Source organism: Aethalodelphis obliquidens, unplaced genomic scaffold (assembly GCF_003676395.1).
Source record: "Aethalodelphis obliquidens isolate GAN/ISIS:26980383/991018 unplaced genomic scaffold, ASM367639v1 scaffold28, whole genome shotgun sequence".
NCBI lineage: Eukaryota > Metazoa > Chordata > Mammalia > Artiodactyla > Delphinidae > Aethalodelphis > Aethalodelphis obliquidens.
In genome coordinates this window covers 9989406-10014381 of record NW_020837972.1, presented here as the reverse complement: position 1 = coordinate 10014381, position 24976 = coordinate 9989406, and the positions used below count along the sequence as shown (strand labels likewise).

The 24976-nt window shown below is 51.5% G+C and overlaps 1 protein-coding gene across 5 annotated transcripts in view; it reads left to right on the top strand.

The window, feature by feature from the left end:
• The first annotated feature begins 2815 nt into the window (after positions 1-2815).
• RBM19 (RNA binding motif protein 19) overlaps positions 2816-24976 on the top strand; it is a 126952-nt gene continuing 104791 nt past the window's right edge. For all 5 annotated transcript variants that reach the window (XM_027124671.1, XM_027124670.1, XM_027124674.1 and 2 more), the window contains exons 1-16: positions 2816-2953; positions 5195-5377; positions 5755-5880; positions 6062-6100; positions 6382-6574; positions 7751-7959; positions 9744-9824; positions 14193-14271; positions 15204-15275; positions 16299-16502; positions 17877-18007; positions 18819-18940; positions 19378-19474; positions 21027-21137; positions 23319-23519; positions 24775-24904. In XM_027124671.1, the coding sequence (XP_026980472.1) occupies positions 2918-2953; positions 5195-5377; positions 5755-5880; positions 6062-6100; positions 6382-6574; positions 7751-7959; positions 9744-9824; positions 14193-14271; positions 15204-15275; positions 16299-16502; positions 17877-18007; positions 18819-18940; positions 19378-19474; positions 21027-21137; positions 23319-23519; positions 24775-24904 (2014 nt within the window). In that variant the 5' untranslated portion in view covers positions 2816-2917. The remainder of the gene's footprint in view (positions 2954-5194; positions 5378-5754; positions 5881-6061; positions 6101-6381; positions 6575-7750; positions 7960-9743; positions 9825-14192; positions 14272-15203; positions 15276-16298; positions 16503-17876; positions 18008-18818; positions 18941-19377; positions 19475-21026; positions 21138-23318; positions 23520-24774; positions 24905-24976) is intronic.

Below are 24976 nucleotides of genomic sequence, written 5' to 3'. Positions count from 1 at the left end.
CACATCCGGCCCAGGACACGGTTTGCTGCCCCGCGTACAGAAGCAGGCGTGCAGAGAGACCCCCCGCGCCTTTCTTTTCTACACCAACGGGAATATCCCTGTGCACCGTGCTTTTCGCCCTTTTATAATATGCCTTGGCAATTATTCCACCTCTGTAAACACTGACCTCCTTCATCCTTCTCTTTTAATCTTCAAAATATCTTTTTAAAGAGATAGTTAATAAACTATTTTAGAATTGCTTTCAATGTACAGAAAAGTTGTGAGGATACTCGAGTTCCCACGCACCCTGCAGCCAGTTTCTCCTACTGTGAACATTGCTGTGGTACGTTTGTCACAAGGAACGAACCCATATTGATGTGTTATTACTAATGGAAGTCCGCGCTGTGTTTGGATTTCCACAGCTTTCCCCTGATGTCCTTTTTCTTTTCCAGAATCTCACCTGGGACCCCACATTCCACTGGGTCAGCCTGCGTCCTGAGGCTGTTCCTGGTTGTGTCAATTTCCCAGACATCCCTGGTTTTGGAAGACCTCCACAATTTTGAAGAGTTCCGGTCAGGGATTTTTGTAGGATGTCTCCCCTCCCACCCTATTGGAGTTTGTCTGACATTTTTTCATAATTAGACGCCTCATGTGGAGGCAATCAAGGGTCCAACTTTCTCTCCTCTCTCCATCCTCCAACCCTTCCAAGATCTCTCCCCACGGCTGGCCTTTCCCTGGTGGGACATTAATTACTGCAGAGCCTAGACAGACTTCTCATTGCCTGAGTACATTTGTGAAGGCAGCCGTGATTGATTGGAGCTAGTTTAGATTTTAGATTTACCTGCTTTTTTTTTTTTTTTTTTAAATCCCCGTGTCTAATCAGAGAGCCCAGCCTGGTGGGGGCCAGCTGCCCCTGGATAATATTTGGTGGGAGAGAAAAGGAGGCCGGAGACAAAATGGGAAGGCAGGAAAGCAGGAAGGCTAATAATAATGTTACAACCTAGCTGTTTATTAAAAGCCCAGGGATATACAGCCCAGGAACGGTTCTTCCTTTCCCCGACATGTGGGGACCATATTTTCTTGGCCCAGAGTTGGGTCGTGCGATTAGCCGAGAGCATTCCATTTTCTTTTAATACCTTTGAAAGGCCTCTGATTTGTGAATTTCTTTAGGGAGGGCTACGTTTGGTTGCACGTTTTAATAAAGGCAGTTCCTGAAAATAATAAAAGAAAAGTACGTGAAACCAGGCCTGGCTGGGCAACCCACACTTGCCCTCTCATAAAAGGCTAAGATCTCAGCACTGCCTCGTAAAGCTTGCTCCAGCCTGTTCTGACCAGGGTTGCGGTGTGCAGAAAACAACCCCCTAATTGTCATTTAATTAAAGAGCACTTTCATACATATCAATAAATAGCTGTTGAATAAAAAATGACTTGGAAACACAGTGACCCCTTGTCACCTACTCTAGGCTTGAGGGTACATTTTTACATGGGTGTGTGTGTTTTCTTTGAATAGACAGTCTACTGTAAGAGGTGGACAGGGCGAAGTCTGACCTTCAGAGTAACCTATTACCAAGCAAGTAAATCCTCAAGGAATAGGTTGAAGAGACACGCCCACATCCTTCCCCTGGAACCTGTGAACATGACCTTACTTGGAAAAGGGTCTTTGGAGACATCAAGTTAAGGATCTTGAGTTGAGAGCATCCTGGATTTAAGATGGGCCCTACACCCAATAGCAGGTGTCCTAATGAGAGAACAGAGGGGGAGATGGATTGATTCAGACACCAGAGGAGAGAAGACCACATGAAGACAGAGGCAGAGGTTGGTGTGATGCAGCTACAGAGCCAAGGCTCCCCTGGAGCCCCCAGAAGCTAGGAGGAAGGGTCCTCCGTCAGAGACTCTGGGCACAGCTCAGCCCTGCTGACACTTTGATTTTGGATTTCTGGCCTCCAGAACTGTGAGAGAACACATTTCTGTTGTTTTAAGCCACTAAGTCTCTGGAAACTTGGAGTAGGTGGTAGGGAACCAATACACCCCATAATTCTATGTCGACTGAAAACAAAAATGCACAATCTAAAAATTGAGAATTGTGTTTTATTCCGCAGACTTACTGAGGACTTAAGCCCAGGAGGATACAGCTTCTCAGATAGCTCTGAGGGACTGTTCCAAAGAGGTAAAGGAGATGACAGGATATATGACTTTTTCCGCTGGGGGGAAAAAAATGTAGTTGAATATCAAAAGATTACTGCTTGGGCTTCCCTGGTGGCGCAGTGGTTGAGAGTCTGCCTGCCGATGCAGGGGACACGGGTTCGTGCCCCGGTCCGGGAAGATCCCCGTGAGCCGTGGCCGCTGAGCCTGCGCGTCAGGAGCCTGTGCTCCATAACTGGAGAGGCCGCGGCAGTGAGAGGCGTACCGCAAAAAAAAAAAAAAAAAAAAAAAGATTACTGCTAATCACAGAAACAGACATCTCGAGTTAATGATTTTAGCACTTTTAGTGTGGGAAGATGCAAGAGCCTAGGCTCATTGAAATTATTCCTTTGATTGCATCTTAACTATCTTGGGCCAGGATCCTGTTTAAATACAGGAAGTGGCTAAAACGATTTCCGAGCCTAAGCAGAGCTAAAACGCTGTTCTACGGGCAATCCCCCGCCAATGTTAGGGACCAGCGGCCCCTGGCGGCCTGGCCACTACGTTGGTCTCTCCAGGCGCCGCCAAACAGCCTGTGCCTGCGCAGAATGCAAGCGCTCAAGCCCACCCCTTGGAGGGTGTAACTTCCTTGGGTTGCTCTCTTTGGCCACGCCTACTTCCGGGGCGGGCTACGCCTGGAGCACGTGACTTGGTTCCGGCTTGCGGAAGATGGCGGCGCCCAGAGCCGTAGCGTGAAATTTGGCGGTGGTAGTCGCAGGCCATTCGTGCTGGAATCACAACAGTGGGACCGTGCGCCATGTCGCGACTGATCGTGAAGAACCTCCCAGATGGGGTGAGTGCAGAGCCTGGACTTGAGAATCTGAAATTGGGACCAGCTAGGAGCTGGAGGTTGGGAGGGAGGTGCCTGGGGAGAACTGAGGGGCTTTCGATCTCGGGAAGGATTCCCGGAGGATTCAGAGCCCGAAAGGGGCTTCTCGGCAGATTCCCCGTTGACATTTGGGAGAGAGGGACAGTGCCTGCTCAGGGTTTCACAGCCGGCCCGATGGTACGTGATCCCAGCCACACACCTCCTTCCCCGGGACATGCCAGCCCCCACGCTGTGTCGAATGCCTTGCTCCCACAGCCCTCTTGTCAGTCGCTTTTTTGGGTTGACTCGTGACTGGGTCAGACACTGCGCCTGTATCCCTCTCCCACTCGGCACACTGTCTGGGAGGAAAGTGGGGAGCAATAGACTGAGGACCTGCGTTCCAGTTCCCACTCCCGCCTTTAGAGAAGGTAGGAATAAATAGTCTAAGAAAACTGCGTGAGTGTGCAGGGCTTTAAACAACTTATCCAGTAAGTGGGGAGGGGTGCCCCAGTCGTACTTGTCTCCGCCTAGAGTCCGCACAGAACTTGGCACGTGGTGGGTATCCAGTAAATACATGCTGAATAAAAGAGTGAAGAAAGAGTTGAATGTGTGGTGTCAGACGGTTAGTGCGTTGTACCCAAGTGAATCATCCGTACCTATTTCACTATGACTTTTCTTGGATAGAGAGCCCCTACACGACTGGTGTGGCCAGTATACTCATTCCCAGAATACAAAATGTGCCGTTTGGATGGCGTGAGAGATCTTGTGTACTCCTTAGAAAGAGTGAGAACATAAAACCATTTCTGTTTCATTGTTGTGGTTTTTTAACTTTACCTTTCCCCCCCCCCCGGCGGATGGGAGGGCACCTATCATACGATTTTTAAAATTCAGTATAAAACAAGAAGCACAGTCTTTTGTTCCATCCTATCCTCCATCTCTCTCCAGGAGTAACCATCTTTACGGCTTGCATCTCTTGACAAGTTCCTCATCTCAAAATCCTTAATGTAATTACATAGTAAGCTCTCAAAGCGTTAGCTACTACTACTACCGTTATTAACTCTTTCATTCATCAAACAAGACATGCAGTGGTAAGAGACAGCCATACTGAGAAGTGAAATGAGATGGTAGTGGAGAGGGGAAGGAAGGGTAGCCATGCTAAAATCCTCATCCATCAGAGTGAGGCATCAGGAGACGCTATCTATAGCTGACGGATGGATCAATCATAGATATTTTTTAAGAATATTTTTTAAGATATTTAAAAATATTATTTAAGATATTTAAAAAATATTTTTTAAAATATTTTTTAGAATAAATGATGGAAGAATTAAAAACAATAAATAACAGGCTGGAGGGAAGGGACAGTTAGGGAGTTTAGGGTTGACATGTACACACTGCTATATTTAAAACAGATGACCAACAAGGACCTACCGTATAGCCCCGGGAGCTCTGCTTAGTGTTATGTGGCAGCCTGGATGGGAAGGGAGTTTGGGGGAGAATGGATACATGCATATGTATGGCTGAGTCACTGTGCTGTGCACCTGAAACTATCACAACATTGATAATCGGCTATACTCTAATATAAAATAAAAAGTTTTAAAAAGTTAATAAATAACAGAGACTAGAAGGGAGAAATAGATGGCGTAGGTTTCTTATTTTTCATAGTGGGAGTCAGCAGGTAGTCATTGGGTAAATAAGCCAGGAAATGAAAGTGAGAGCTCAGTATAGGGACACAGCCACGCTACGAGGAGTCCTAAAGCCAGGCTATAAAGATAGCTTGAGAGGTCTTGTGTACTCCTTGTGGTAGAAAGGATACTCCTTTGTACCACAATTAGCAGGCACTGTGTAGTTTACCATTTCCTTAGTTCACACATCACTGTGACAGGCATTTATTAGGTGTCTACTATGCAGCAGCCAGGATGCTGGGCTGCTTGTACGATAGGTCTCAGCCTCCTAGCAGCCCACAGGATAGAAAGATTTCAGTGCAGTCATTCTGAGTCTTGATTTCCTTATCAATGAAGTGGGGAAGGGCCTTGCTCAAGGTCACACAGCGAGTAAGTGTTGGAGCCAGAGCTGGAACCGGGTCCAGCTGCAACGCATGCTCTGCAACCGCCCCTTCTAAGGTCACCTCCGGGGAATCCCAGGGCCTCAGGTTTCCAGCCCTTTTTGTCCCCTTGGCTCTGAGGGCTCCCTGGCTCCCCCCGCCCCATCGTCCCCCTTCCATCCTAGATGAAGGAGGAGCGTTTCCGGCAGCTGTTCACCGCCTTCGGCACACTGACAGACTGCAGCCTCAAGTTCACCAAAGGCGGCAAGTTCCGCAGGTTCGGCTTCATCGGCTTCAAGTCCGAGGAGGAGGCCCAAACAGCGCTGAACCATTTCAACAAGAGTTTTATCGACATGTCCCGGATCACGGTGAGTGGGTGTGAATCTCGCCCTCTCCTGCCTGTCAACAGCGACCCACTGGCTCTTTCTCTCCACGCTCAAGTCCAAAGCCTGTCCCTTTCCAGACCGTGGCATCTTTGGTCTTCCTCACAGTTCTCAAGCTCCCATGCTTGTGAATCCCCTGCAGCGTTTGTGGAAACAGTTTCCCCGGAGTTTCTGATTCTGTACGCTGGGGGAGGGAATCCAAGAATTTGCACGTCTCACGGGCTTACAGGTGCTGGTGATGCTGCTGGTCCCAGGATGAGAAGCGCTGGTCTACATTTTCATCCACTCGCCCAGTCAGTGGCTGAATTGCCTGTGCCGGGCGTGGTGGCAGGTGTCATCATCCCCCTCTCTGTCCCTCGCAGGTAGAGTTCTGCAAGTCGTTTGGGGACCCGACAAAGCCCCGAGCCTGGAGCAAGCATGCCCAGAAAACAAGCCAGTCCAAGCCCCCTCCGAAAGACAAAGACTCCATCTCCCCAGAAACTAAGAAGGTGCGTGGATGGGCACTCCTGGCTGCGTCCGGGTGTCAGCAGGGTGGTCACCCGGGAAGGCAGGGGAGGGGGAGGGACCTGAGAATCCCTCTCGGATGGTTCCCGAAAGCAGCCCTCCCAGGGCAGTGCGTTTCCATCTCCTTTCATCGTGACCCTCACCACCTGTGCCTTCTGTTTTTAGGGTGACAAGAAGAAAAAGGTAGCAGGTGAACTGGAGAAGGTGAGTCTGTCCTGGTGACAAGTGGAAGGCAGGCGGCGAGGGCGGGCCCGGCAGTCAGTGCCTTGCCGTGGCTGTGGCTCCTTGGTCTTTCTGTCTGATGAAGGGTCCACGCTGCCCTCCCTGGGACTGACCCAGCTGGCCCCAGAGGTCCTCTAGAGACTGGGGGAAATGGCCTCGGAAGATGTGCTTACCCTCTGAAGAGTTAGCAAGGGTGAGCCCTGCCTGAGCCTTCTCTGCCTGTTCTCCCTCCTTCCTGCTTCCCTGCCACCGGGCACCTGTAGCTAAGGGAAGATAACGAGTTCCAGGAGTTCCTGTCGGTTCACCAGAAGCGGACGCAGGTGGCCACCTGGGCGAATGATGCCCTGGACGTTGAGCCCTCGAAAGGGAAGAACAACTTGGCCGAAGACTACCTGAACTTCGACTCCGACTCAGGGCAGGAGAGTGAGGAGGAGGGAGCCGGAGAGGCCCCGGAAGGTAAGGGTGTGGCCCCTACCTGAGTGCGCGCCCTGCAGCGCCCGGGCCTGTGCACACGTGACCTGGGGCCCCTCCGCGCCGGGCCCAGGAGACTGCGAGTCAGACGCTGCCCCGTGGAGCAGTGATTATCCCGCCTGCGGGTACGTCAGCTTTGACCGATCCTGGTTCCTTATTCAGTCAGTTGATTACTCACTTAGATATTGATTGAGCACCAACTGTATGCCATGCGCTATTTCAGGCATTGGGGATATAGGAGTAAGCAAAAGACAGGGAATCCTGCCCCCGTGGAGCTGTCGCCCTGGTTGGGGAGAGAAACAGTAAAGACATTGGTCTCCTATTTAGTATATGATGTGAATACTGGAGCTGCAGGGAGAAAGCGGGAAAGGGAGGAATGTAGGAAAGGGGGACGGGAGAGTCACCGGGGAAGGCCTCCGAGGAGGTGGCCCTTGAGCACAGGACTGAGGGGGTGAATCTCTGTCCTCAGAAGGGGGTCACAGTGTCATGGGGGGGCGTGTGGACCTGTGAGCGACTGTGGCTCAGCGTGGTGAGTGCCATGGTCGTGGGGTGGGAATCGACTTTGGTTAAAAATGAGGGAATGAATTTAACGTTGAGTTTTATGGCTGGTAAAGTCTCTGCAAAGCTGGGATCCGAAGGACTCACTGGGAGTTGGTGCGACTCGGAAGGGATGGGGTGAGGGAAGGGGTTCCAGGCAGAGGGAACGGCATGGCAAAGGCACAGAGGGAAGGAAAAACAGGAACTTGGACGGGGGTTCCTCATGGCTCAGGGTGGCTGCAACAGTGGGAGCCGGTGAGAAGCCAGTGAGCTCACCAGGCCCGACGAGGAGTTTGGGTTTCACCCTGAGAGCATCTGGGAGCCCCTGGTGTGTTTTGATCGAGGAGTGAGAGTCCTCTCTGTAGGCAGTTGGCGAGGCTGGTGAGGGAACCCCGAAGTTCTCAGTGTGTAGCACGGAAACTGTCAAAACTCCATCAGTTTCTCCCCACTTGACGCTATTTATTCAAGGACCTACCGGGGACTGGCTGCTTGGCACGGGGCCCCTCGTCACCTCAGGCTTGGCACCTTACGTGCCACCCACCGGTCACACCCCCATGCTGTCTGCCTCCAGCCCTCTCGTTTGCTCACAACCGTCACCGGCTCCCAACCTCTCGGTTTTTCCAGAGGAAGACAGCAGCCTCGAACCCAAGGCAGCCACACGGAAGGAGCTGTCGGACATGGATTACCTGAAATCCAAGGTGGTGGAGGCCGAGTCGCCATCCTCAGAGGAGAGTGAAGATGAAGCCGTGAACTGCGAGGAAGGGAGCGAGGCCGAGGAAGAGGGTTCCTGCACCCCCGCCGCCCAGCAGGACAGGGAGGCGGCCCGAGCCGAGGTGCGTGTGCATCGGGGTGAGCTTGGGAGCCTGGGGAGGGAGGAGGTCTGCTTGGCCCTCGCCCACGTTCCCTGCAGCCCCTTTGTCGGGGCCTGTAACGTCGGGGAAAGACAGCTCAGCGGCCCAGAGACCTGTCTTCAGGTCTCGGTACTGCTGCTTGCTTGCTGTGTGACCCTGGGCAAGCATCTTCCCTCTCTGAATTTATTTCCTGTCGCTAACGCAGAGGCTGCCTGCCCCTCTTGACTTGGGGGGGAGGGGGGCGTAAATGAGCGGAAAAAGTATCCCAAGCGTATTGTACTTCGTAGTTACTAGCAAAGTAGACAGGTGTGAGCCCGTGATCAACAATAATGGATGAAATTAATTGAGCACTTACTACATGTGAGGTTCAGTACCTGGCATGTCATTTGTCGTTGAATCTCATGGGAATCTTGGGGGTTGGGGATTCTTGTCCCCTTTTACAGGTGAGGAAACTGAGGCCCAGAGAAAGGAAGTGACTCGCTCAAGGTTTCGGCTGGGAAGCGGTGGGGTCAGCACCCAGACCCAGGTCTGCTGGGCTCTGGAGTCTAGGTCATAAACGTGGGTGCTTCCTCTGGGGATGGCCGCCCCGTCTTCCACCCGGGGGTCCGCTCTGCTTAGGGCAGCTTCACACATCCTTTGGGTCTTCATTCCTTCATCTCCCTCCTCCTCTTTCTCCTTCCCCCTCTCCCTCCGTTCATTCTCTTGCCCTTCTAATTGCCATCTCCTGTCCTTTTCTCCTAGAAATTCTAAAGAGGTAGTCGAGTGTGGCTCAGTCAGGGAGCCGTGGGTTCACATCCCAGCCCTGATGTGGGGTGGCCGTGGGATGGGGTGAGGCGCTTCTCCTTGGGCCTCTGACCTGATGTGGGGTGGCCGTGGGATGGGGTGAGGCGCTTCTCCTTGGGCCTCTGACCTGATGTGGAGTGGCCGTGGGATGGGGTGAGGCGCTTCTCTCTGGGCCTCTGACCTGATGTGGGGTGGCCGTGGGATGGGGCGAGGCGCTTCTCTCTGGGCCTCTGATCTTCGTCATGTAAGGTGATGCCCAGCAGAGCACTGGTCTCTGTGTCCAGTTTCCACAACCCCTGCACCTGGGTGTGCACTGGAAATCAGAAGCTCCAGGTTTCAGGGAGATACCCCATAACTTATACGGGTCCATAAAAGCACAGGACTATTTCTGCAGTGAAGCTAGAAATGATTGTTCATCTACTTGGGGTAGACGTAAACCCTAAACTGACGTAACAGCTCAGAGTGGGCTTTGCCGGCAAATGAGTCTAAGTCAGGGCAGGTTTTGTTACCAAACGAATTAACCAAAAGATTAGGTTTCTCAGAGCTGTTTCGATTCTGAAACTACAGAAGACATCCCAAACCCTGTAAGATTGTTTTAAAGATTCAGGAGGACAGCTGTGTCTGCAAAGTGCACAACATCTGGCACAGAATACGCCCTAAATAAGTGGTAGCAAATGTCACCGTACCTCAGGGCTCCTTCCCAGGCTCTGCCCCTCCGTGTGGCCTGGCGCCCCTGTGAGCAGACCCCCAGCAAGCCGGCCTGTGGTTCTGGCCCTCATCTCAGGGGCACGTGGAGGCTTGGCACCTCCTACCGCAGGCTCTGGCCAGACTCTGCCTCCTTGGCAGGCACGATGCTTCCGGCATTGCCAGCTGGCCCTGGCGCCAGGGGCCTTGCAGCGTTCACTGCGACGCCCGGGTCGGCACCTCCTGCGGCTGCACCAGGGAGCTCACTGTGGCCGTTTCTGTTCTTTGCCATCACTCAGACCGAGACACCAGCCAACCAGAAGGAACGCACCACCACCCACACCGTGAAGCTGCGGGGAGCCCCGTTCAATGTCACAGAGGTACGCGCCAGTAACAGGGCGGGGTGAGGAGCCCCCGGGGAGCAGGAGACAAGGGTGAGGGTCCCAGGAGCCTCTGCTGCACGGGAGCTTCAGGGTCAGCTGAGGACTTCAGCCGGAGGGAACTGGGGGCCAGAAAGACTGATACACAGGATCTCGGGCATCGTCACGGTCGGGAAACAGGGCCGCCTATATGAGACCAGGAAGGACTGGTCTCAGTCACCAGTCATCTATGCTGGGGGCGGGCATACTTCTAAAAAACTTAAAAAGGACCAGCTAGTGAATACTCAGGGCTTTGTGATCAGTGTGGTCTGTGGTACGACTACTCAACCCTGCTGTCGTAGCAGAGGCAGCCCGAGGTGAGAGGTGGCCAAATAGGCCTGGCTGTTTGCCAATAGAACTTTATTTACAGAAGCAGGCGGTGGGCCACGTTTCGCCTGCGTACTGTAGTTTGCTGACTCTGGGTCTACACAGGAGAGAACACTTTGTCAATTTCCCTCCTCGTGAAAGTAGTAGAAGTTCAGCCTAGGAAATGTTTTTTAATGTAGCTAAACAACAAGAAGTAAAAATTACCTATCACTCTATAAATTGCCAACCAAACTGTGTTGAGAGAGAAGTGCTAACCAGATGGGGTACCAGGATGCAGAGCTAATTACCTACAGGTCTGATTACTATAGGAGTAAAGACTGTCCCAGGCAAACTGGAGCAAGCCCCCCTCAGTCCCCCACGTCTATATCCCATACGCTGACAACCAGTAATAAATTCTGAGTATATCTTCTTAGACATCTTTTTCTTTGTATAGAAACGTTGACCTGTGTTTTTCTTTTTTTTTTTTTAATTAATTAATTAAATTATCTTTGGTTGCGTTGGGTCTTCATTACCGCGCCTGGGCTTTCTCTAGTTGCGGTGAGAGGGGGCTACTCTTCGTGGCGGTGCGCAGGCTTCTAATTGCGGTGGCTTCTCGTTGTGGAGCATGGGCTCTAGGCACGTGGACTTCAGTAGTTGTGGCACGCAGGCTCAGTAGTCGTGACTCGCGGGCTCTAGAGTACAGGCTCAGTAGTTGTGGCGCATGGGCTTAGTTGCTCCGCGGCATGTGGGATCTTCCCGGACCAGGGCTTGACCTGTGTCCCCTACGTTGGCAGGCAGATTCTTAATCACTGCACCACCAGGGAAGTCCTGTGTCTTTTCTTTTTAAAAAGCAATCCTACAGTAGGAACTATTTTGAAACTCTTTTTCTCCCTCATCACATTATGTCATAAATATCTTTGAATAGTGAATATTCTGTTACAGCATCATTTTTCACGTTGCATGCTATTCTTTACTCTGGACACAGTGTTACGCTCACCCAACCTCCTAAATTGAGACGTGGGGATTGTTCCCCGTCTTCTGCTGATTTGAATAATAATGCAGTCAGCGCATTTCTTGAGATCAGGGGTCCACAGATGCTTTTCTGTCAACATCATTTAGTGCATATCTTAGGCTTTGTGAGCTATATGGGCTATTGCACTTTTTTTTTTTTTTTGGATAATCCTTGGAAAATGTAAAAACTATTAGCTTGCAGGCCGTGGGCAATATGTGGCCTGTGGGCTATCGTTTGCCAACCCTTGCTCCAGATAAGTACTGTATTAAGCACATCCATGTATTCAGTACATTTTTAAGTCTTTGATACAGAGTGCCAGTTGCCCTCTGGAAGCCTGGCCAGTTTATACTCCCTTAGCAGAGAATGAGAGTGCACATTTTTGTGAACCCTGGGTATTAATCTTTATCAATGTGACAGGTCAAAATGGTATCTCATTTTGATTTATATTTTCAATGATTAGTGAGGTCGATCATTCTTTCACGTTTGTGTATCATGTGTGTATCCTCTTTTGGAAAGTGCCTGATTATATTTTATGCTCTTTTTTTCTCAAAGTACTCACCTTTTTTGAGTCTGTATATTTGCTAATTATTTTTTTAAATAAAACTTAATCGCATTTCGGAGTAACAAGCATTTGGGTTCTGCTGGACTATCTGAATTGTCTGCTAATTTAGAGTCAGAGTTCTGTCAGTACCAACCATGCAGAAAATCATGTGCTTCAGTGGGGACGGGGGACATTAGATGGACTATTGCAAATAAATACATGAAAAATGATCACTTTTTTCCACAAACAGTAACAGAAAATGTAATGGAAAAACAGATTACTTTTATGAAAGAGAAAGAAAAAAAGGAAGGAAGGAAGGGAAGGAAGAAACGAAAAGACAGTCTATTTCTAGATATTCTAATGAAAATTATGTATTGGAGACTTTATAGGTATTCTAATAAAAAATTTATAGTTTCTATATAAAGAAAATGTTCAATTCCACTGAGGGATATAAACGAATGCTAACATAAATGTAAAGCCATACATTCTTAGAAAGTAAAAATGCCAGTTCCTCCCTAATTAGTGAATAAATGAGTAAATTCAGTGGGATCACAGAGTTTCGTCAGGATTGGGGGAGTGGGGGTGGGATCCCGGAGAACAGCTGGGAACATGCTGTGGGATTAGACCCTTCCCCTGCAAGATGTTGAAACATGTTTTAAAGCTACAGTAATTAAAACAGTTTGGTTCAGGTGAAGCTGTTCACAGGTTAATTCAATAGAATCGAATTCGGAAATAGACTCACATATGTATAAGCATCTAATTTAGGATAGGGTGTCTCATATCAATGAAGAGAAAAGAGATTTTTCTATAAATAGTAATGGGACAACCAGTTAACTTATGTGAAGAAAAAAAAAAGGTGGAGCCCCGCCTTACTCCTCATAGCAAGCTAAATTTCAGATGCATCAAGGATTTAAGATAAAAAACTGAGACAATAAGAGTTCTAGGAGAAAGCATTGAATTTACTTGTAATCTTGGAATGAAGAATGCTTTTCTGTATTCCGTATCCTGTAATAAACCGTAACGGAAAAGAATATGAAAAACTGTATGTATACATACACATATATACACGTATGTACACACACATATGCGTATACACATACATATATATATACACATATAACCGAATTGCTTTTCTGTACACCAGAAACTAACACAACATTGTAAATCACTATACTTCAATTAAAAAAAAAAAGAATGCCTTTCTAAGCAGTTTGCAGAACTTGGTAGTCATAAGAAAAAGATGGATTAATTGACTAGATAACATTTAAAACTTCTCTAAGGCAACTTTTTGTCATAAAGTCAAAAGACAAACAACAGACATGTATAACACAAACAACAGACAAAAACCTGCTTCTTTCATTTACAAATAGGTAAGTAGATATTGGGACCTACGTATGACCCCATAGAAAAGTGGACGAAAGATAGGAGGTCTTCTAAGAGAAAGAATTCAAATGGCTGGGAAATATGCCTGAGTTCACTCATAATTAAAGAAATACAGATCAAAACAGGAAGGTTACATTTTTGCAGAAATTTTTTAAGTTCAGTAATAAATTGTTTCACGCACTGTTGGGGGAAGTTTGCGGTGAAGCCTTTTGGAAGGCAATCTGGAAGCATCAGTCAGAATTTAAAATATACGTATGTACCTTTGACCTAGCAGTTACCTTGCTGGGAATTTGCACTACAGGCGAATCAGCCAGGTACACCAAGAGGTCAGTGCAAGAATGTTCATTGCCGCATTTTCTAATTCTTATTTTATTTATAAATTAATGTATTAATTTGTGTCATTTTATTTATAAAAACAAAAAACTGGAAACAACCTCTACGCTATATCACTAGAGAAATGGTTAAATTAGTGGGTCTCAGCTGGGGAAAGTCCCCCCCCCAACCCCCATCAGGGAACACTTGGCCCCGTCTGGAGTGCCAACAAGGTGATCTGGGCCTTGCAGTTAGGACCATTTTTGTTTTCTTCTTGGGGCTTTTCAGCATTTGCTAAATTTTTTACTCTCTGTGTTTGTGCATTTTTTAAAAAGAGTTTAAATCACCCTCACGTCCAAAAAATAGAGAAGTAGTTAAGAAAATTGGGAACCATCTACAACAGTACTCTATGTGTATCATCCCCGTGAAGTAACATGGACAAATAATCGTGCTTTGATGAGACGTGAAGAAAGCTGGGTTTAACCCCAATTAAGTAAAAGGTAGTTGGGAAAAAAAGATCAGAAGCAGTACCTTAAAATACCAGTGGTGCCATTACTATTCTGTATTTACACTCCTTGTTTCTTCTCCAACTTAAAAAAAAATTTCTTTTCCAAGGCGGTTTTAATTTACGATGGAGAAAATGTGTATAATTTAGAGGAAAGAGAGAGACTACAAAAGATGGAACACTTTGGTGTCCTTTCTGAATTCAGAAATTTGACCCATGTTTCTTTATTCGGTTTGCACTTTGGGGAAAAAACTTTTCTTCTCCTCACAGAAAAATGTCATGGAATTCCTGGCACCCCTGAAACCGGTGGCCATTCGAATAGTGAGAAATGCCCATGGAAACAAAACAGGTAAGGTCTGGGCTGTTCCGAGGGGGCTGGAGAGGCAGATGCTAGAGCTGGAAGGATGGGGCAGTGGAACTGTGGAGGTGTTTGGAGGGCAGCTACTTTCTTTCCTATTTGTGGTCCCCACTTCTGTGGATGTGGTGAAGGTGCTCAGGACAGGGGTCTGCCTCTTGTCCCCTGCCGCTGGCAGCCTAGTGTGAGGTTTTCACCTGTGCAGGCAGGGCCCAGCCCCCAGGCCTGGGGGCTCAGTAATGACTGTGGCCTTCAGCCCAGATGCAGGGGCCCACCGGGGGCTCAAAGCGAGGGGAGGCCGTGACCAGATTCAGGATGGCGCCCTGGCTGGCGAGGGAAGGGTCCGGGGGCAGGGCCCAAGGACAGGTGGGCTGCGTGGGGGCTTTTGCACCCCCAGGGGAGGGTCTTGTGATAGAGACCAAAACCCACAGGCTTTGGCGCAGGTTACGGCGCTGCCACGCGTTAGCTGTGTGTCCGTGCGCACGTCACTTAACTCCTAGAAAAGTGGGGAGGCGAGGTCTCTCGTGTTTAGGGAAGACTCCACATGCTCGTCTGTGCAAGTCAGGGCCGCGGGCACTGACGGGCAGTCACTGTGGAGGCGGCCCCTTGGTGCCAAGCTGGGTTGCAGCACCGCACCCACAGGCATTTGTCCAGAGAAGGTCAAAGAGCAGGCACTGGTCAGGACAGGGTGAGGCTGGGAGGCAGGCCAAGGCCCTCCCGTTTCCGAACGCTGCCTACAAAGGGAAATTTGCCTGGGGGGCATCAGGGAGTGTCTGCATTTTGGAGATTGGGCGAAAAGTACAGGTTCCCCCCGCCTTTCTGCTCGGATTCCCCCAAACACCTAGCACAGTGTGGGTGTTCCTCCGTGACTCCCACGATTGTCTGCAGGGCCTGCAGCCCTTACCTTTGTCGTGGTCCTTTCACAGGGTACGTCTTTGTGGATTTCAGCAGTGAAGAGGAAGTGAGGAAAGCTCTGAAATGCAACAGGGAATACATGGGTAAGGATGCCGGGCGGCCCCACGCCACGGGGTGGCAGGGGTTCGCTCATTCAGTTGCTCTGTAAGGTTATATTGAGGGCCTGCTGTGTGCCTGCCGGGCACTGCCCTGGGCACGGAGGATACAGCCGTGAGCAGAACAGACCAAAGCCCCCGCCCTCCTGGGGCAGAGATTAATAGGCTAAGTTCCCTGTAGAGGAAACTGACATCGAGAGGGGAGAGACAGGCGGTAACCAGAGGGGCCGTGCTGTGGACAGATGCAGGAGAGGGCCGGGATTGGAGGAGGTGCATTTTAAACAGGATCGTGTCAGCTTGGGCCACACTAAGCCGGCGACACTGGAACAAAAGCCAGAGGGGTAAAGGGAGCCAGCTCTGGCTTTGTGGAGCAGGGCCGTTCCAGTACAGGGAACAGCAAGTACAGGGAACAGCAAGTACAGGGTCTGGAGCTGGGAGGTCACCTGAACAAGATATCCAAGGACGTGCTCTTTGGCCTGTCCCTGGTATGGACAGGTGATTCAGGTCCAGCCATTGACCCCTTGTGAAGACACAAGTTCTGTTAGGGAAGAGGAGAAACCTAAGCAGTCTTGCTAGCAAGTCAGGTGGTAGGTGTTTATTGAGCACCTGCTGTGTGCATGTGGAGGTGATGGTGGTGGTCGTGGTCTAATCAGGAGCCCGGGGCAATGCATGGACGCAGTTCAGCAGCAGCACAAGGTGGCTCTTCAGGGTTGGGCTGTCACGTGAGATGATTCCCAGGGCAGTGCCAGGGGCCGTGCCCTGGAATTGGGAGGATGCAGCCCCACGGGCCAGGCGGCCCAGGCAGGCTCCCCCCTGAGCTAAAGCCGAGCTCGCAGGATAAGTGAGATTGAGGCCTGGCTTTGGCTGGGGCCGCCACCCTGGTTAACAGAGCCTGGTGTCTGGCACTGTCACCAGCCACCTTCACCATGGCTTCCGGAAGGCAGCAACAGAGTCTGGAAGCTGGCAGGTTCCGGGCCTCCCCTGGGGCCCTGACTGCCTCTCCTTGTGCAGGTGGACGCTACATCGAGGTGTTTAGGGAAAAGAACGTCCCCGCAGCCAAGGTGCCCCCAGAGAATAGCGCCAAACCCTGGCAAGGCCGGACACTCGGGGAGCATGAAGAGGAAGAGGACCTGGCCGACTCTGGGAGGCTCTTTGTGCGAAACCTGCCCTACACCAGCTCTGAGGAAGACCTGGAGAAGCTCTTCTCCAAATACGGTAGGGGCATGGCCTCTGGCTCACCACAGGCACCTGCAGCGGGTGGTCCGAGTCCCCATGTGCCTCCTGCAGCTCTTGACCTTGGGCTAATGACGGCCCCCTCTGGCCTCAGTTTTCTCATCCATAAAATGGGCCTCACCATCTCTGAGCTGCTGTGAAGATTCAAACAGTATGTAGACAGCAGAACTCGAAGTCCTAGATGGCATCACAGGCACCTTTCATGGTCTGAACCCAGACTCCCTTAGCTTTCACTCACTAAACTCAGAACTGACGGGGTTTGGGTACAGTTTTCTGAGATGTCTCTGGTATCTGAACCCTTGCTCTGCTCTTGGAAGCCCACTCACTGTGTGTGTTGATATGAAGTGCTCCCCAGTCTGAACTCTGCTGTCTAAATAGTCTTGCTCTCCAGACCGAGCATCCGGATGCGTTTGCTAGTGAGGGCCGTTTTCATTGTTGTCGTGGTTGCTGGCTTTATTTTGCAGGACACAGACTTGAAGGCCTGTGGTTCACCTTGGCACATGGAGCTGTGCTTGTTTGTAGGGTCGTGGTTGTTGAAGGGAAGGAAGTTAGGGCTCAGAATGGCAGGCGAGGTCTAGATGCTTTTAAGATCCCCTGGAGTGTCCCCCTGCTTTTCTTCAGAGACCAGTTGTGGGTTGCAGGGAATCCGAGCTCGGTCGAGTGCTTGTCTTCCGGACAAGGAGGCCCTGAGTAGGATTCTGCGATCAGGCAAATTGGTGTCACCTCCTGGCCTGTGTCCTGCTGTCCTGTCGCCAGATCTTCCCGCACAGGCTGGTGCCCTGGTTTACGTGGCAGGGCCGGGCACTGGAGAGGGGGTCATCAGTAGACTCGAAGTATCCATCCGGGAAGATAAAGCCGGGGAAGGAGGAGTTGGTCACACCCTGGTGTTCAGAGTGGAAGGTGTGTACTTTAATGTGAGCATCATAATAATATCCCAGCAGACACTTCTGTGGCCCCACGTCACCAGCAGGCACTGCTTAGTACATGACACGTATTAGTGCGTTTAACCCTCCCCGCCGTCCTCCGAGCTGGGTATTCTTAACGATACCATTTTACAGATGAGAAGCCTGAGGCCCGTAAAACCCTGTGGCTTGCCCGAGGCCACACGTATAGTATGTGATGCAGGAGGGTCCAGGCCAGACACCTCTGCTCTCAGAATAGACACACGAAGGGTTGTGGAAGGACACCCTGACCCATGAGGGGGTCTCACGGCAGCCCCTTGCCACCTTCTGTCCTGGGCCAAGCGGCGGCAGCAGCTCCACGCTCTCCCTGGTTAAAACCCATAGCTTGACTAGTGCCCAGAGTTTTCTCACCCAGCTCTGGCCTGCAGGACACTGATGCCCTTCCTACCCTCAGGTCCCCTGTCTGAGCTGCATTACCCCATCGACAGCCTGACCAAGAAGCCCAAGGGCTTTGCCTTCATCACCTTCATGTTCCCGGAGCACGCCGTGAAGGCCTACGCGGAGGTGGATGGGCAGGTGTTCCAGGTGATGGCCCGTGGGGTGGCGGGCGGCTGCCGGGCCCAGGTGATGGGGAGAGGCTGTGGGCGTGTGCGCGTGCGCGCAGGCACGAAACCACACCCACGCTTCTAGGGAAGCACACCTGATGCACGTGAAGCTGCCTCCTGATCCGAGCTGCCTCCAGGGGCAGGGTCTGCTCTGTCCTGTTCACGGGTCTATCGTTAGCCCCTAGAGGAGCACCTGGCCCATAGTGGGCCCTTAAAAAGTGTCTGTGGATTAAATGAACATGCTCTCTCAAAATACCACTTGGAAGAGGAAGGAGTAAGGAAAGAAAGAGTTTTGACCCAGTCATTGAAATGGCCACAGTAGAATATAAGAAACGCTTCTTTCTTCCAGATACCGTGCTTAGCACACAAGCCGAAGCCCCAGGCTGCCTCGCCTCCCTTTCCTGTTCGTTCGTTCGTTCATTCATTCATGATTTATTGATTCCCTGTGACTGCAGGCTGAACCTGGCTCCTGCCCGCGTGGAGCTCACACCCTCACCGGGACAGAGTCGGGTGGGGAGCCCTGCAGGTGTCACTTACAAACCGATCAGCGTCCTCTGTGAAGCTTTGTCAGGTGTCCCCCGTCACAAAGTCAGGCCCCTGTGCCACATGGCCAGGCCCCTGTTCTGGGTTCAGGGCAGCCTCGTGGGCATCCTGCCTGAGGCCCCCGTCTTGTGACAAGGGTCTCAGTACTGGGTCCAGCCCCCTCGTGGAGAGGCCGACATACCCGGGGCAGGATGTAGAAGCGCCTGCCCCCTTCCTGTCTTTACCCCCTTCCCCTCGTCCTCCTTCAGGGCAGGATGCTCCACGTGTTACCATCCACCATCAAGAAGGAGGCCAGCGAGGACGCAGACGCCCCAGGATCATCGTCTTACAAGAAGAAGAAAGAGTCAAAAGACAAAGCCAACAGCTCCAGGTCCATACCTGCCTCTGACCCAGGCTTTGGCTGCCCTCGCCCCTCCTTGCCTAGCTGCCAGGGTACCCTGACTCCTCGTGGTGGCTTTAGCCCCTCATCCATAACTTTGCTGAGCCTCAGTTTCCTCATCTGCAAAATGGGAAGAATCAGTGGTGCCTCACTTTTGTGGTGTCGTAAGGATTGAGTCAATGTAAGCAAAGTGCTTGGTCCCTGGTGCTGAGTAAGCGCTTGACAGACGTTAGGGCTTATTAATATCATCGTGGCTTTTGTTGTCTTCAGGCCCTGGTACTTGGCCCATGCCAAGTAAGATGGGGGAGAGGAGGCTTCGGGGACTTAGGAAGGCAGGCCCACAAGCGCGTTTCTTCCAGGCTTTGCATCTGCAAACAGTTGCCCCCAGTCAGCCACGGTCTCACCTCTCTGTTCTGCCTCTGACTCAGCTCTCACAACTGGAACGCGCTGTTCATGGGCCCGAATGCAGTGGCCGACGCCATCGCCCAGAAGTACAGCGCCACCAAGAGCCAAGTGTTTGACCATGTGAGTGGGCGCCCTGTCTGAGGTGCCCCCGGCTCTGGGCAGGGGAGCGGGTGGGGTCGGGCTGGGGTTGTCCACCAGCTTGTCCTCTGGGGCCTCCCCCACGGAAGCATCCACCCTGCCCTGGCTTCTCGTGGGCGAGTGTGGAGCCACGTACAGAAAGGAACTGACGATGAGCGCTTAGCGTGCGGTGCTCCTCTCGCCCCACTTCCCAGATGAAGAACTGGAGGCCCAGGGTCACACGCCTGGAAACAGGCAGAGGTGGGGTGACCCAGGTCAACCCGAATCCACTGCCCTTGCTCTGAACCACTCCCCAGAGGTGGTCCCACCCACTTCTGGGCCCAGCCAGCCCAGGTCTTTGAGATGAGCACGGGGTAGGTCGTAGGTCTCTGACCGTCCCCTTCTTCCAAGTCTGACCTTGTTCCTCCCGACCTTCCCCTCCGTCCATTTGGCTTCTCCAGATCACATACCTTCCTTTAAATGCTGTGTCTCCAGTTAGGCCGTGGCCAAGTTCATCTTTGGCAAAACCTGGGAGTGTGTTTTTCAGCCAGCAGGCAAAGGATATCCATAGATTTGGTCCATAAACTTGCTGGCCATCGTCATTTACTGCCCCTGCCCCATGCTGAAGGGCAGCGCTGTCCCCCAGAAATAGAATGTGAGCCCCACACAGAATTGTAAATGTCCAAGGGGCCACGTTTTTAAAAAGGAAAAAGGAAAAAGGAACAGGCAAAGCTAACTTTCAGAGTTAATTTTTCAGAATAGAATCTATTCTATTAATTCGATACGGCCAAGATATTATTAGTTCATCATCCACAATATAAAAAGTGACAAGCTGTCTTGCACTGCTTTCTTTCCCCTCACTGAGTGTTTAAAATTCAGTGCGTGTCTTACACTGGGTTCGGACGCGCCGCGTTTCAGGTGCCCAGTGGCTGAGCTCGTGGGCACTGTGTTGGCCACACAGCTCTGGACCTCAGCCAGTCAGGAGGGGCTGCATCTGGTTCAGATCCCACCAGTGCTCTGAGCACTGGGAAGAGAGCAGGGCCCTAAAGGGAAACAGTCCTGCTCTTCTAGAGCCTTCCAGCAGAGGAAGACACTAGCTCATTAACAGAGGTGCCGCATGTTGGCGTGATGGCTTGAAGAAGGCTTAAGCTGAGTAAGGGGAGAGGGTGTGAGAGCGAGGCAGGAGGCAGGCTGCTCAGCGGTGCGACATTCTAGCAGAAATTGAATGGAGGGCAGAGGTGAGCACACAGAAGCCCTCAGGTGGGAATGAACTTGGCATGAGTCCCGTACATATGGCTGCAGGGGAGGGAGCAGGCGGGAGATGGGGGAGGGGAAGCTGGAGGGGAGGCGCGGGGTTCTTGATTCACCCTGACAGATGCGGAACCCAGAGCCATCAAGCCAGAGTGGGTGTCCACGGGGGGAGCATCCGCGGGGGCCATCCGCGGGGTCGGGCTCCGTGCAAGCCTCCTCCTCGGGCTGTTGGGAGATGGGACAGCCGACCCGTCACCTGCCCGACAGCCAACAGGGAGACAGCCAACAGGTCTCCCTCCCACAGGAGACCAAGGGCAGCGTGGCCGTGCGCGTGGCCCTGGGAGAGACCCAGCTCGTCCAAGAGGTGCGGCGCTTCCTCCTCGACAATGGGGTCAGTCTGGACTCCTTCAGCCAGGTGAGTGCCCGCTGCCCAGCCCAGCGAGCTGCTCAGGGCTCGCCCCCCCACCCCTGGAGAGCTGGGGGCGGAGTCTCACATCAGCAGACGTGTGGATGGGTGGGAGGGTCAGGCTTTTCAAAGATGATTAGCATTAACTTTGCAGCTGCGCTTAAGAAAGAAAGAAAGAAAGATCATCAGCTCAGACTCGTGGCCCAGTGGCCCATCGGACCTGGATGGGGGGCCGTAAGCAAGAGTTTCTCCACGCAGGTGGGGGGGGCCCCTAAGCATCCTGTTCCCCGACCTAGCACCTTACTAAGAGCACCTGTTACCTGTTTCGGAATCGAGACCTTTCTTGAATCACATAGGGGAAGTTTCCTCCACGTGCTTATTCCTTAGCAGGTAGAAGTTCTTAGGTGTCTGGATGATGAAGTCTTGGAGGGCCCACTGAGAACACCTGACATCCTCCCCTTTGTCTTACAGACTGGGAACCTGAGGCCCAGAGAGTGGGGAGGGGACTTAGATCAGACAGTGAGTCTGTGACAGGGGCCTGGACTCAACTCAGGGCTTCTGACCCCCAAACTGCTGTTTCCTCAGCCTCACCAAACCTTAAGAGTTTCACCATAAAAGGACGGTTAGGATGCATGCACCCCAGTGTTCATTGCAGCACTATTTACAATAGCCAAGACACGGAAGCAACGTAAGTGTCCATCGACAGGAATGGATAAAGAAGATGTGGTACATATTAACAATGGAATATTACTCAGCCGTAAAAAAGAATGAAATAATGCCATTTGCAGCAATATGGATGGACCTAGAGATTGTCATACTAAGTGAAGTAAGTCAGACAGAGAAAGACAGATATCATATGATATCACTTATATGTGGAATCTAAAAAAGAAAAACCTTATTTCCAAAACAGAAACAGACTCACAGACTTTGAAAACAAACTTATGGTTACCAAAGGTTAAATGTGAGGGAGAGGGATAAATTAGGAGTTTGGGATTAACAAATACACATCACTATATATAAAATAGATTATCAGCAAGGACCTACTGTACAGCACAGGGAACCCCACTCAGTGTTCTGTAACAATCAATGTGGGAAAAGAATGTGAAAAAGAATGGATGTATGTATATGTATAAATGAATCACTGCTGAACACCTGAAACTAACACAACACGGTAAATTAACTATACTGCAACGTAAAATAAAATTTAAAAAAAAAAGGAAAGAAAGCTGAGGCCCAGAGGGAAGAAAAGCACTTGACCCAAGATTTCAAATTAGATTGGTGGCCAGGTGGAGACTCATACCCAGATGTGCCCTATGCCTGGAATCCTCCCGTTAATTTTTTTTGGCTCTTTTATTCTCCATCCAGCATGCTTTAATAGTAAAATAATTGCTAATGTTAGCAGTTGCTAAGCAGCGTGCTTACGTCAACGCTTTTGATTGACTACTTTCCTGGGACGACCCATGAAATAGGTGCTGTGTGCTCATGTCAGGTGAGGGGCTGAATACATTTCAAGTGCATTTCTCAAGGCCGTACATCTGGTATCTTGGTTTGGGTTCTTCCAAAAGCCGACTGAGACAAAGATTCAAGCGCAAGTAGTTCACTGGACGGAAAACACTGGCGAGAAGGGACGGGGAGGGGAGACCAGCAAAGGGCATGCTCGGCCCAGTGCCACTGGTGGAACAGTGGGCTGGCACCTTCCCCGGGGGACACCGCCCAACTCGGAGTTGTCCCACCCAAAGGACAGGTGACACGCCAACTCCTGAGAGCCACGGGCAGCTCCCATGGGGTGTTAACTTCTGACGTGTGGCGTCAGGCGTTCTGCAGATCCGGGAAAAGACCCCTAGCACAGAGATGCAGATCCCGGCCCTGGGCTGGAGGGTCCTGGAAGGTCCAGCGAGGGCTGTGGTTGGGCGCTGTCAGAATTTGCCTCGGCTCAGTAGTGGAGGGGCCGGGATTTGACCTGGGGGGTCCAGTTCCAGAGCCCTCTCCCTCATCCACTCCTCGGGGCCGCCTCTCATCCACAGGGTGGCGCACACGAGAGGTGGGGTCTCCTGGACCTGCTTCCTGAGGGCCTGGTACCCGAGGTCCCACGTGGCCGCCTGGTCCAGAGTCACCCACCGATCAGTACTGGCGTCGGGGCTCAGTGACCCTCCTTTCCATCGTCCCACATGAGCTGTGCCCTCCCTGCAGGCCGCCGCTGAGCGAAGCAAGACCGTGATCCTGGTGAAGAACCTCCCGGCCGGCACCCTGGCGGCCGAGCTGCAGGAGACCTTTGGCCGCTTCGGCAGCCTGGGTCGCGTGCTGCTGCCAGAGGGCGGCATCACGGCCATCGTGGAGTTCCTGGAGCCGCTGGAGGCCCGCAAGGCCTTCCGACACCTGGCCTACTCCAAGGTAGGGCTGCCCAAGCCCCGCTTCAGGGAGAGGACGGAGGGAGCTGACGGGCGGACAGTCTTGGCATAGACCTGGCACGTGCAAGCACTTGCTGGAAACCAGCCATGTCTGTCGGGATTGTGAATGTCATCCCGCCCCGGGAGCACCTCTGGACGGGGCAGTGTGAGGGGCAGGCTCAAAACATCCTCCGGAAAGCCTGCCTCGGTTCCCTGCCGATTCTGGCTTTCCTCAGCTTTCTATTCCCCCATGACTTTGAACCATCATCCTCGGCGCTTTGGATATCTTATACCTACAATTAGTTGAAAGTCAGTTCTGTAGGTGGGCTACCTCCTGATTTTTGGTCATAAGGAAGAAAAAGTTACATGTGTCAGTGTATTCCTTTCTGTGGCTGCCATAACAAGTTACTACCAATTTAGTGACTTAAAAGAAGAGAAATGTATTCTCTCACAGTTCTGGGGGTCTGAAGTCTAAAATCAAGGTGCCCAAGGGCCATTCTCCCTTCGAAGGCTCTTGTGGGTGGGGGGAGGGATCTTTCCTTGCCTCTTCCGGTGCCTGGTGACTCCAGGTGTCCCTTGGCTTGTGGCCGCATCACTCCAGTCTCTGCCTCTGTCCATATGGCCTTTTCTCCATCTCAAATCTTCCCTCTGCTTTTCTCTTACATGGACGCTTGTCACTGGATTTAGGGCCCACCCAGATAATCCAGAATGATCTCATCTCAGGATCTTTTATTTAATGACATTTGCAGAGGCCTTTTTTCCAAATAAGGCCACATTCATAGCTTCTGGGAGTTGGGATGTGGACATATCATTTGAAGGGCCACCATTCAGCCCACTGCAAGTAGCTTCTCTTTATCAAGGACTTTAATGCTTTGCTGACTGTTTATCAGTGTCTTGTTTATCCTTCTTTTTAAAAAAACCTCTCTGCATGTACGTATGTGTATACTCACTGCCTGTGAGTGTACGTATGTGGAGGGAGAGAAAGCATGGTTGGTGTCCGGTGGCCCTGTTGCACTTCCTCCAGGAGGGCTGCCCTGTATCAGTGATTCTGCTCCCCCGTCCCACTCCCTGTTCACACTCTTGATTAGAGAAAGCACCGGGGGATGCAGACGTATTCAATGACAGCAGCTGCTCCAGCCTCTCACCTGAACCCTGAGCTGCAGCGAGGGGATCAGGCAGCACATAGAGTTCTGTACTCTGAGCCTCAGGCTCTTTGTCTGTGTCGTGGACTGAGTCCCTCCCCCGCCCCGTCTCTGCAGTTCCACCACGTCCCCCTGTATCTGGAGTGGGCTCCGGTGGGCATCTTTTCCAGCCCAGCCCCACACAAGAAAGAACTCCAAGATGCACCAGCAGAGCCGGCCGGAAAGGACAGGATGGAGCCAGAAACAGGTAAGAGCTGGGCCTGAGATCAGGATGTCCTGGGGCAGCAGGCAGGGGAAGGACAGAGGGCTAGGGGGCAGC